The following is a 13,714-nucleotide window of genomic DNA, read 5'->3' as shown; positions in this document are numbered from 1 at the left end:
TGCGCAGCCGTAAACAGCAGCCAGTGGCCCAGCCTGCCACATGCATCTGACCTCCTCCTACGACCCCTACCCCCTGAACCCTGACCTCCGCCCTCAACTGAGCCATGGACACACACACACACCTGCGCGGCAGGGGGTCCCACGGCCTGGCGACCTGTCAGAAACTCTGATTGGAGGAACTGAGACTCCCCCAGCCAATGGAATGTACCCAAGCAGAGGAGGGGAAGGCGAGCCAGGGGGCGAGAGACACGGAGAGAGGGAGGCGGAGCGCTATCGCCCCCTACTGACTGAGTGCAGATAGAACTCCTCTCCTGCATCCGCTATATGATATTTAACTTATTACTGTTGTTCCTGTGTTGGTGCGTTTTTATGCTCAGGAGGACGAGGTGACCCTACACTGCTGCATCGTGGTCCTGACCTCCCCACGCCTGACCGCTCACCCATTATCCCTGTGCATTTCTGCCCTCACACAAACGAGCACTTAGCCACGCCTCCTCGACCCACGCAGAAAGGGGGGCGTGGCCATGCAGGACTGTAGTGGGAGGTTCTGAACGCACCCCGTGTCCTTAAATCATGGCTCCGAATGGTGCATGTGTTTGTGCTGGATCGGGCTCTGTTGAAACGGTGTATGTGTGTGTATTCCATGTGGGGAAGTGAAACGTCTTAATGTGCGCGAACGTTGGCCTCTCAGCCGGATGATTCTGGGTTTTTCCTTTCACTCCCTTCATTCTCACATGCATCAGCACCATTAACTGCTTATGATCTCATCGGGAGTGTTGGACCAGCTTTAGACTAGCACAGGTTTGCCATCTCTCTCACTTTAGATCTCTCTCTGACTTTCTCACACACACACACACACACACACACACACCTGGTAGATGAGTGTGTGCAGAAGTGTTTGTGGGGTTTCCAAATGTCAGATGCTGGTTGAGATCATGTTGGTTTTCTGCACACATTTCCATGGCAGGCCACTCCCATCTAAACATGCAGTGTGTGTGCGCCCGTGTGTGTGTGTGCGCGTGTGTGTGCGTGCGTGCGTGCGACTGTGTGCATGAGTGCAGACTGTTGGGTATTATGGTTATCAAAGAGTGTAAAAAGGTCAACTGGGAAATGTGACATTCTGAAATCTAAGCTAGTTGCAGCTCATGTGGCTTTGTTATCTAACGTGTGCGGATGGTTGGAGGGGCAAATGCTGATTTATGTCGTTGTTTTTTCTTTCTTTCCTTGGGCACTCCCATAATCCCCCCACACACTGACCCCCCCCCACACACTGACCCCCCCCCACACACTGACCCCCCCACACAACTGACCCCCCCCACACACTGACCCCCCCACACACTGACCCCCCCCCACACTGACCCCCCCCACACACTGACCCCCCCACACTGACCCCCCCCACACACTGACCCCCCCCACACACTGACCCCCCCCCCACACACTGACCCCCACCTCCGACGCTCGCGTTATCTCCCCGCTGGCTTCCCCTTCAGCACACCTGTATCTAATATTTAGATGCCGCTGAACACCTTGACCAGCGGCGTGTCAGGCTTGTTTGGATCGCACCTTTGTGGAGAGATCGCCGTGGCTGGGTATGACAGCTGTGCAATAGCCTCTCCCTGTCTCCCCTGTCTCCCCCGTCCCCCTGTCTCCCCGTCCCCATTCTCCAGGGGACTGTCCCTTGGGACCTGCACGAATTAACAGCTCCATTTAAGACTGTTCTGCATGGACAGGTGTTGACATCCATTTATTATACTCTCTTAATTTCTCCAGTAGAGTTTATTCAGCTGCAAACAGATGCTACTGCACACTGACGGGTTTTTTTTTTACGTCTTTTTTTCCCATAGTCCTTTGCAATACTATGAAAACAAGGTGCCAAATCTGTTTTCTTTCGTCCTGCTAGTTCCTGTGTATTTGAAAGTAAAACACACAGTCGGGTTCCACACATCACTCTGTATACTGTAATATATCATATTCAATGTCTTTTGAATAATGTTCTGAGCGCCCCAGTGAAACCCCAGTGGTTCTCTGGCTGCTGTAAGCTGCATGTCCACTGAGCTGAACGCTAGATGAGCCATGATTGAAGTGTCACACGCCTTCCCTGCTATCACAGTGCATTCCATCTGAACACTTACACCCCAAACAAAGACCTACCGCTAGACCTACTGCAAGACCTACTACCCCACCCACCCACCCCCCACAGCCTGGACGTAATGCATGAAAAATCCTTTCAGGTTTATGGATCAAATGTGAAGATGCATTAAAATGGTTAAGTAGTTCGAGTGGACCTGCCCACTTCTTTAGAGCTACTCATTAAAAACCAACGCCTTGCGGCAGCTCCAGATGAGTATCACACACACACACACACACACACACACACACACACACACCATCATCGAAGGAGCTGGTGTCTTAGTGGAAGCCAATTACCAGAAATCTCATTGTGTTTCAAGCCTCAAACTGAACTCCTCCTCCTCCCTCAGTGAACATACACACACACACATACACACAGTCTCCCGTCCGTTCTCTGTACAGTAATCACTGTAGATACTGGAATCTGTAGTTTGTTAATATGTATGATGTAGCATCAGATCCTGTTGTTTTTGTACATAATGATGGACGGTAATGTGAATGCCTTTGCTGTGGAGCGTCCCGGGTTTTTACAGTGAGATCACTGCTGCTTCGTTTGTATGTGAAATGGCAGAGTGTCACCATGAACAAAAATTAAGCACAAATGAGATGTGTTAAATCTTGAGAATTATAACTGAAGTAATTTTAAATGTACATAATGACATAGAACATTTTGTCTATAATTAAATGTTGAGAGTAAACATTTTGTCTACCTTTGACTCCGTTAAAGAGGTCAATATAAGATAGTTTAGACATGCTGCTTTGGTTGACTTGGGTATGATTTAGCGCCCCCTAGTGACAGAAGATTATAAATTAATATATTTTTTAGTTTCTCCACAATTTCCACTTTTTTTGTATTTTTATTTTCATCTATCCAACCCCCCCCCCCCCCCCCATTATGTTGGACTGCCCTGTTGCAGTGGGGACAGCATTTAGAAAGACAGCGCTTCGCGTCACGTGTCTGTACATGTATTACGGGGCAGGCTCGCTAGTTGGTGGGCGGGACTTCGCTTAACGATTTAATTGGGAGGAAAAATGAAACAATTGAAGAATATGTAAATGATGATACAAAAAGAGAATGTAAATAAAATTTGCAATAACTTTGCTAGAACGATAACAACTCGAGTGGCTTATTAACGTGGCTGGGCTGTAATGGCTTTAAGAATCCTCTTAATTGCCCTGTGTCTCCTACCGGGTTTCATTTCAGACATCAAATAAATTAGACAATGCTCTCATCATCTCCCATCATATTTAATGTGAAACTAGGGAAAGGTTTTTTCTTTTCATTTTCTTCGCTAGGCTTTTGGTTCATCACTGTCACTTGTCTGCATGGTTCAAATTATGGAGGGCTGGGGGTTCTGACCCTCCCAGTTGAATCTTGGACACCCCCCAACCACCACCCAACTTGCCAGTACCATTCTGAGCTGGGTTTTCACACACATTCCTCTGCACATCTGTGCCACGAGGTCTGTTCTTAAACAGCGCTAACATCACTCGTTCTACTGGAGGAACATGTTAAGAACGTCACACGTTGGAAGTTTCCACCTCATGCCATGACGCACGTTCACTCCGCTCTATTCGTGCGGCCGGTGTGTCGTCGCTACACGGCTGCAGCGCCTGCCGATTGAAAGGTTGTTATAACAACTCTCAGTTCACTTCCATTGTATGACAAATTATCCGTGACCTTTGAGGAAATATTGTGTCCTCCCATCATTCTGAACTCCTGTAAGAACTGAAGCATGTTATGTGTCTCATTAGCAGTTTGTTGGGCTGACTGCCACTAGCCGAGTTGTGTCTCCTCTGTGGAAGAGTCCGCCGCGGTTAGATTCGCACAGTGAACGAGGGATACGGAGCGGAAGCTGTCCGAGGAAATCAAGTCTCTCTCTCCAGCCCAGTACGCCTGCCTAGCCACACCCGCACACGCAAAGATCTAGCATCGTTTAGATCTGTGCTTGGCAAAGAGATGTGCTTGTTTAACAATGGGGAACCACCGTCGTCACTGACAGAATCCAATGTACTCTCAGTGACAAACTAGATCAAAAAAACAACACAAAAAACAAAGTAAAACTCTAAGTGTGTGTTACAGAGAAAAGATTCGTGCTCAGTGCTTCAAACTAGAGAAGGGTTGGAGTGTGTGTGTGTGTGTGTAGTCAGGGCTGTGTGTGTGTGTGTAGTCAGGGCAGTGTGTGTGTGTGTGTGTGTAGTCATGGCAGTGTGTGTGTGTGTGTGTAGTAGTCAGGGCAGTGTGTGTGTGTGTGTGTGTGTGTAGTAGTCAGGGCAGTGTGTGTGTGTGTGTGTGTGTGTGTGTGTGTGTAGTAGTCAGGGCAGTGTGTGTGTGTGTGTGTGTGTGTGTAGTCAGGGCAGTGTGTGTGTGTGTGTGTAGTCAGGGCAGTGTGTGTGTGTGTAGTCAGGGCAGTGTGTGTGTGTGTGTGTGTAGTCAGGGCAGTGTGTGTGTGTGTGTGTGTGTAGTCAGGGCAGTGTGTGTGTGTGTGTAGTCAGGGCAGTGTGTGTGTGTGTGTGTGTGTGTAGTCAGGGCAGTGTGTGTGTGTGTGTGTGTGTGTGTGTAGTCAGGGCAGTTTGGTCCCTTGCCGAGTGACAGCCTGCAGACTCCACATGGTTATGCACTGACAGAAAGGCACATATAGGACCCAGAATAAAGAGCACGAAGTGTGTTTTGTTCCCAAATGTCTCCGTACTCTAAACACTTCAGAATTATAAATACACAGTTAATACATCCTCATATGGCAGCTTTATTTTTTCAGGAAATTACATGTTTCAAACCCACAAAATCTACCAATTTGTCAACATCCTGTGGCCTTTTTTGTCCCAAAAGAAGCTCATTGGTCAATGTACTCTGAAGGCGGGGCAGATTCATTCTCTTTGGGGGCGCTCTATTTAGATGTGCACAAGGGTGGGGGAAACCGTTTAAACGTGTCCGGAGCACTCGAACCAGCTCTTATGTAAATTGCTGTGTAGACTGCCTGCAGTAAAGACAGGCATAGCGCTATAGAAGTTGCCACAAGGTTGAACATAAGACGATGTTAAAAACCCATCCTTTTGAGCTTATGCACAATTATCTTGATATTCAAATGACAAGATCCTAGCTTGAAACAAACGTGTACAACATTAAACAGCATTTCCGTTCACCGTTTCGTGACGTCTGTCGTGAACGCTGCGTGGCGTTTTTCTTCGCGTGTGATTTCTCCGTCTGAGCCCGGACCGTCAGCAGAAGGGACGTAGCCTAAGATAAGCTCAAACGCCTACGAATGGAGCCGAAACACTCGGCAGGCAGGAACCCGGTATGTCCCGGACAGTACCCGAGCGCCTCCACTGATATGGCTGAAATGTGTATTTGTGTTCTTTCTAAGTAATGTGAGATAGTAGTTATATGGTCAACATTGGGAATAAGGAATATGGCTTCTGGGTATCCAATACAAATGTTCACTTGAGTTGTGCTTGAGTTTCTGTTGGATGGACAGTGATGTTCTTCAGACGTCTACAGGTGTTCAGGAGGCCACGCAGCCAGTGATAGTAGCGTAACTGGAGCTCCTAAACTTCTGTGTCCAACAAGGAGTGACCTCTACACTCGGTATGTGTTATGCCACCTGTTCACTTTGAGGAGACCTTGGGGTTCACTCCCTTAATCTCAAATACGCTGGGCTATGCTCTAGTGTCTGCCGTTTTCCCAGTGGCCACAGTCTAAATCACTTTAAACTGCACTTGTCCATGTGTGGATTACATAACATCTTTCAAACAAAAGTGATATTTCTACTCATCTCAGAAGATTTGAACTTTCAAATGCATCATGGTTCAGTATGTCGGGGGGCGTAAAGGAGTGTAATAAGCAGACGTCACTGCAGAGGAAAACTTGTGACTGTATAGAGAGAACTTCACATATGATACATGAACATTTCATCCACAGTACAAAAATAAAGAACGTCATCTTATTTAAACATGTCTGAAGCCGTCAGCTCCTGGAGTTTCTAAGAGTCCTCATCAGAACCGCTGGGTCCCCCCAGCTCTCCACCACCACACTGTGGCGCTCTTCCTCACTACAGCACGTGCTGCCGTACCGAACTCTTCAGTCAATACACATGTACCAAAATCATTATATCAGCTCATTACATTTGGCATTGAAATAAGGATGATTAAAAAAGGACTATAATGAGAATTGTAGCAATATTTCAGTCTCTCCACACTTGAAAGGATGTTTTTGTGTTTTTTTTTTGTTTGTTTTTTTTTTTTTTACAGAGAAACCTTTATAGAAAGAGTTTTACACATGGACACACACAGGGACAAACTCTTTACTTCTGTTCAGTCTTGAGCTATTGGTCCACTGTGTCGGTAATAAAACTCTGGTCATAAAATAAATCATTACTTCACATTGAGGGATGAAACCTACAGCCGAACTCTTTTTAAAAGGTGGGAACTCTCTCGTGCTCTCATATCCATTCCTCCACATTCTGCTCGGGGGTGGGGGTTATAATGATGAAATCCATAAAGGTGAAGACGTTTGAACAGCCACACACACACACACGCGCACACACACACACACAGTCCTGCCTTCACGCTGCTGAGCTGTGATTGGCCATCTTGATTCTAGAAGAGAAGAAGAAGGAGGGGGAGGAGCCAGACTGACGGAGCTGGGTGGATGAGCCTGGTGCTGCTGTCATACAGATCAGGGGAGGGGAGGGTGGAGTCACCCCACAGTCTGTCTCTCTCGTTCATCTGTGAGAGAGATGAAGAGAGAGAGAAAAAAAAGGTGTGGAGAGAGGGAGGGGGTTTAGCTACACCGTATGTCAGAGTTTGCTCATATCATTTTTGTTTGCTCTGACAGTCTGTCTGCCTTGTCTCGTTTACGTCAAATTTTTTTTAATGCCTTCTTTCATTTATCAAGCCACTTTCACCTCACGCTCTTGTGCTTTGTGTCAGACGGCTAACTCGCACATCATGAATCGAGATACGTGCACTCCGGTTACACAATTCCCGTACGGATGGAGAGTGTGTGTGCTGGGCGCTCTACCTGCGTGGGAATCTGAGGATGAAGGATGTTCGATTGAGTGTCTCCACTGAAGCCCGTGGTGGCGGTGGTCGCAGTACTGGTCCCGAAATGCCGGTTGGTGGTGATGGTGTTTGGGCTGGGAGCCGCTGGTTCCTGGACTGCTGATCTTGGGTCAGTGTCGTTGCCGAAGGCCACGATGGCATTCTCTGTTTTGAAGAAGACGGCAGGAACAGACACACTCAAATCATTGCACTGGATCTCTGATGACTGCACTCACGTGTCATGGTTCAGCTAGCCGTCTCCCACAGCCACTGTCTCTCTGACCATCACAATCAGGATTCAGCCAAGTCTCTGTTTTGTAGCAAAAGCTCTCTGCAGATTCAGAGCACAGTCCTTGAACAACAAATCAATAGAGTGTAGGAATGCTGTGACAGTAATGGAAACCTCACTTCCACCGGATATGCTGCCCGCGTACGAGCTCACATGCCTTCAAGTATTTAGTGGCTCAGCCACTGTGTTGCCTGTAACAGGTAGCATGAGGCAACCTGTTGTAGGCGTGTCCAACCCAGCGTGGACACCTCCATATGTTTTGTTGCCATACGTTTTTTTTTCAGTCACTAACACACAGAATCCAAACCTTGGATACAATTTGACAAACCTTTTTTTTTCAGTTACCAAAAGAAAAACTTGGTTGGTTTTCCAGACAGGTGTACTACACTGTATAGTGTACAGATCTGAGTAACATCACTGTATAGTACTCAGATCTGAGAAACATTACTGTATAGTATACAGAGCGGAGTAACATTACTGTATAGTATTCAGATCTGAGTAACATTATTGTATAGTATTCAGATCTGAGTAACATTACTGTATAGTATACAAAGCAGAGTAACATTACTGTGTAGTATTCAGATCTGAGTAACATTACTGTATAGTATACAGAGCGGAGTAACATTACTGTGTAGTATTCAGATCTGAGTAACATTACTGTATAGTATTCAGATCTGAGTAATACTATACTATATTCCTTCAGTGGGAACAGAGACTGAGAATAGAACTATATTTAGATGTATGCAAAAGACAAGAGTAAATAGTTGAAAATTGTGGTTGAAAACCTCAACAATTCAGCAGACATGATGTTTGTGCTTTAGTACAGTGGCTAAGAACAAAGAACTAAGAAAATGTCACAGGAGTGAAGGATAATCTCTGAGAGTAGCATATTTCTCTTCTCCCATTAGAGGGAACCGTCACTGCAACTCTGTTCTAATTTATTCTGACTGATTACCGTTTTTCCTATGATGCAACTATCTTGATGGAAGTGTTCTCTTGAATGCTGACAATGCTCCCCAGAAGTCACTGAATTATATGATTAGTATGATAATATAAATCATATGCTCTGGACGAAAACAACAATGTGGTGACCTCACATTATACCTTAGATACGCTCCCTTGTGTCAATTGGGGAAATTAAAACCAACAGTCAGGCATCTAAGTGACTGAAGAAGGTGAATTACAGCACGTCTAATAACACCCCTGAGAGTTCTCTGAGAGGCTTTCATTGAACACGAGCGCCCTGTTTACATCATTTAGAACAATGTCAGGCTGCAATGTGGCATTCAGGTCCATAAATACCCTGATGACGATCCTCAGATCTCAGCTTCTCAACCTTACTGTCTTTACTGTGAAGTGGCACTACTGACCAGGGAAGATATGACATGTGATGCATATGAAGTGTCAGAGATGAGACCTTTTCTTTCTAAAGATCTTCCTGTACGTCTGTTTGATTTACACTGTCCAAAATGTTCATATGCACCCTCATTAATAATGATTTTGTTGTTAAAATTGGATTTGATTTTTGTACTCTGATTTATCCTCTTTTTTATCTGCACTCACTTTTAACATAGATTTCACGCACATACATATTCATTCTAATTTCCCCTTGTGCAGTTTCATTATGAGCGTAGTTAACCGGGGTTCTGAGTCAGATACTACTGCCAGAACACGTTTTGGTGTAATTCATTTTGAGTTTTTGGATTTGTGTTCAAGATTTTTTAAAAATGGGTCATGGTTTCAAAACAAATTGTTTTTGGCAGTTGTAAGAAACTGCAGCATCAATTATTGTCAAAGATTATTGGTTTTAAAATACCCCATTAAAGGAACGTCCCCCAAAAGGCCACAAAATGTGATTCTTAACTTGAAGACATTTCCAAGAAGAGCAGCCAACACTCCTCAGACACCTGGCAGTGGAATAAATTAAGGGCAGCCTTCACATTCATCACAGTTTCCAACTTGAATGACCACAAATTGTTGGTTAGCTCATTTTGTCCAGCTAGAGAAACACCCAGAGTGTTGCCTAAAACGTGCCAAAATAAAGTTCGATAACTACCAAATCAGGGAGTTTGTGTAGAAGATTCCTTTAAGGTCTGGCACCACGGTGCACGTAAGCTGCTCACCAAGGGAACATTTCTGCCTCTGAAGAGATGCGCCCTCTCCCACGCATTCGATGACAGCTTGGCATGACAACCTCCTCCAACTGTGGCAGATGCAAAAGTTCCACTATAGACCGAGACCCTGACAGCCCGTGACTAAATCACACTGTCTTCAGGTTGTTAACATAATGTATACCACAGGGGCCTCGGTGTTAGCAGGAATTCACTCCAGCACTCAGTTTTTATGCTCTCTCTCGCTCTCTCTCTCTCTCTCTCTCTCTCTCTCTCTCTCTCTATCTCTCGCTCTCTCTCTCCATTTTTACACTTATTCCTTATGTCTCCATTCGAATGATTTGAAGATGTATGTGAGTGCATCTCCATATTTAATATTAGTAACAGATAGGCCCCATGTTATATTAATATTGGAGAAATTTTAACTTTTTAAAAAATGTAATAAATTGAAATCTATTACTTAACTATGAATGTTAGTGTGAGGTCTTGCCATCTGAGTGGCCATATTAGGATGAGTATGACTTATAGCAGTAATGTGAATAATGACTATCCCCATACATTAGTTATGGTTTGTCTAAAAGCCTAAAAACGCATGAAAGTCACCTCAATTAACACACGGTTATATGACTACATTAATTAAAGATTCTTCATCTGTAACATCTGATATTGTAATAGAACTTAAATGAAATGTTTGAAGTGCAATTAAAAATGGTTGATATGTTACAGCTTTGTCTTCCACACCTGTTGTTTTCGTAACGAATACCTGCTTCTAATTGGCAGTGCGACACGTCTGCTGAACTCTATACATCACCGTGCTGCTCGGCGGGAGCCGTGAAGTGGCGTTGGCTGTGTGAAGAATGTGCGTCAGTGCTGACAGAGGGAATTCGTTCCTGGATACGTCTAACTGAGCTGATGCTAACTGAGCTGCTCTGTCATAGCGACGCTTCACTGTAATGTGGACACTAATCAATAAGGGAATGTGCTGCGTGCGAGAGTGAGTCTGAGCACAGGAGGAGGAGTGGGAGGGCGTGGCCACAACGGGGAGGGTGTGGCCCCAACGGAGATGAAGAGTGGGAGGGCGTGTCCCCAGTGGGGAGGAGGAGTGGGAGGGTGTGGCCCCAGTGGGGAGGGCGTGGCCCCAGTGGAGAGGAGGAGTGGGAGGGCGTGGCCCCAGCAGTGAGGGCGTGGCCTCAGCAGGGAGGAGGAGTAGGCGGGCGTGTCCCCAGTGGGGAGGAGGAGTAGGAGGGCGTGTCCTCAGTGGGGAGGAGGAGTAGGAGGGCGTGTCCTCAGTGGGGAGGAGGAGTGGTAGGGCGTGGCCCCAGTGGGGAGGAGGAGTGGTAAGGCGTGGCCCCAGTGGGGAGGAGGAGTGGGAGGGTGTGGCCCCAGCAGGGAGGGCGTGGCCCCAGTGAGGAGGAGGAGTTGGAGGACGTGTCCCCAGTGAGGAGGAGGAGTTGGAGGGCGTGGCCCCAGTGGGGAAGAGAAGTTGGAGGGCGTGTCCCCAGCAGGAAGGGGAGCAATATCATCTGCTCTGTCAGCCTGGTGGAAATTCCATAAAATTACTAAGTCCCCCTTATCCCCATCTAAATTAACCCCTATTTGGAACAACCCTGACATTTTAAGCAACCAAAAGACACTACACTTCCATACATGGTCAAGCAAGAGTATAACGCACCTACAACATATTCTCCACAATAACACCATAGTCCCATTTAGCAGTTTAATCCAGGGGTATGGCATCAAGAGTAATCAGTTCCTTCAATATTTACAAGTTAAATCAGCCATACAAGCAGGGTACGATAAATTAACTATAAACATAAACCATCCACCTTTAATCTCTGCATTAATGAACCTAACTCCCAAAAAATTACTATCTAAAATATACAAAACAATTTCCAAATCCGATAACTCTCTCTACATCCCCACATCCAAATGGGAAGTGGACCCATTGATCACCCCCGATGCCGACTTCTGGACCCAGATATGCAAAAATATTTACAGTATGTCTAATAACTCAAACTTACAATTATTACAATTCAAATTCCTTCACAGAATATACTATACTAATGAGAGATTATCAAAAATGGGATTCACTACTAACATCTGTACTAATTGCTCTCAAAATACCCCTGACACATACATTCACACTTTCTGGTATTGTACACCCATTCAACAGTTCTGGGAAAAAATCATAAAATGCCAATCAGTCATCTTTGATTCCCACATCCCACTACCCCCTTCCCTCTGCTTACTTAATGACGTAGCCAACACTAATCTCAATAGCACTAATACGAAAATGCTTCTTATAGCTTTAACCATCGCCAAGAAAACAATCCTCATGAACTGGAAAACAAGACATAAAACCGACATCTCACTCTGGAAAAATCTTCTTCTGGACTATATTACTCTTGATAATACACCCGCTTCTAATACACACACAGATACAGATTCTCTCTCCATATGGGTTTCAACACTAACTTCTCTTCTGAAATGACATTGTTACCTCAGCCTGTAAGCCTCACACCCCCCCTTACATACAAATACAATACATCTAAACATAAAACATACTAAAGATCTTATATGTATATGTGCACCTGAATGCACACACTAACACAAACGAACACTAAACAGCAAATATTTAACTTATATATCTGCATATATCTCACCTCACCACACCTATACACACATGGGCACATACAATCACACACTCATGGACAAACACAAAAACTGTAATATTTAAAACATCCCTCCCCCCTCTCCTCCCTTTTTCTCCTTTGTATTATTTTACCCTTTGGTCATATGTTCTTCACCCCAGAGTATTGTTATTGTCTTGTTATATGTACTTTTGTACATAAATAAATAAATATAAAAAATAAAAATAAAAATAAAGGAAGGGGACACACTGGGATCACGTGCAGATGTTACGCTATTATTCACTCACTGTCTTTGGCATGCACACAGTCATTCACACATGCTCAGAGAGCGGATCTGAATATATATGTGTGTAATGGCAATCTGTGGTGAGACTCAGGTGGTTAGATTAGCACGTGCTGATTTCACCTGCTGTATTCCTCTCAGTCTTAGTACACTCCTTCTCTCTCTCTCTCTCTACACACACACACACACACACACACACACACACACACACACACACACACACACACACACACACACACACACACACCAATGGCACTGAGTGAAGCATCCCTTAACATATGTGAGTCCGTCAGCAGTTAAGCTGTTGTTGTTTTTGACCTTTCACATGTGGCATGTACAAACGGTCTAGAAAGTTTGGAAGTGTAATAGTGGGAGGATCGGTGTGTGTGCACAGCTCCAGGAGAACTTAGCTAAGGTCCAGTCTCATTCACCCGTCAGACGGGGAACTTCGTCAGCCGATTCCTGATCTCTGATCTCTGCTTTTCTGCTCTCTGCTACACTTTACGTCTCTTTGCTCCATTAGGTTTAGTGCAGGAAGTCAAATTATGCTCAATTACCGAGACACCATAGTCAGCATTTAGACCAGAACCAGCACACACACACTCACACACTCACAGTCTGTTTCCCAAGCCCAGCGCTCTAGCCAGGACATTTGAGTGTCCAACAACACAAGGAGGACAGAGACAGGGTTGGGGGAGGTAAGCTATGCACCAGGATCAATTAAAAGAAAAGAGCTGAGATTTCATGGCAGACATGCTGCCTTGCTGGTGCGGAGACACTCCATCTCTTAGAGCTCCTCTCTCTGTGTCCTCAAGATCCCCTCAGTCCTCCAGAGCACTAAAGTGAACGGCCTCTCAGTTAGTATGACTGCTAGACAGTGTTGGCAGACAGCACAGAGTCCGGGCGTGTCGCTGCAGCAGGAGAGGACAGGCTAATTCCAGCTTGCTTCTAAGTGCACTTTCCTTCTGTGTGCTAATTATAAAGTGTGAAGTAGGTTTAGCTAAGAAAAAACAAACAAAAAAAAAACTATAGTACAAAAATGATGGGGACAGTGTAGCTTGTCCTTCAAGACTGGAAAGTGTTGGCGACCTCACATTGTTGACAGCAGACGTTTGACTTTATGACTGTGCTGATAAATTTGCACTTGTCTTCGTCGTGCGACACTTGTGTAGTCATACAGGTCTCTGTAAGGTTACAGTAACACAGAACT

At 45.3% G+C, this 13,714-nt stretch overlaps 1 protein-coding gene across 1 annotated transcript in view; it reads right to left on the bottom strand.

The window, feature by feature from the left end:
• Nucleotides 1–6,309: 6,309 nt before the first annotated feature.
• Nucleotides 6,310–13,714, bottom strand: part of gfra4a (GDNF family receptor alpha 4a) — a 77,283-nt gene continuing 69,878 nt past the window's right edge. Inside the window, exons 7-8 of the mRNA XM_076975364.1 lie at nucleotides 7,151–7,335; nucleotides 6,310–6,855 (exon numbers count right to left, since the gene is read on the bottom strand). Of these exons, the coding sequence (XP_076831479.1) occupies nucleotides 6,727–6,855; nucleotides 7,151–7,335 (314 nt within the window). The 3' untranslated portion in view covers nucleotides 6,310–6,726. The remainder of the gene's footprint in view (nucleotides 6,856–7,150; nucleotides 7,336–13,714) is intronic.

This window comes from Brachyhypopomus gauderio, chromosome 15 (assembly GCF_052324685.1).
Source record: "Brachyhypopomus gauderio isolate BG-103 chromosome 15, BGAUD_0.2, whole genome shotgun sequence".
NCBI classification, from domain to species: domain Eukaryota; kingdom Metazoa; phylum Chordata; class Actinopteri; order Gymnotiformes; family Hypopomidae; genus Brachyhypopomus; species Brachyhypopomus gauderio.
Note: the sequence above shows the minus strand (reverse complement) of the source record. Positions and strands in the feature narration are given on the sequence as shown.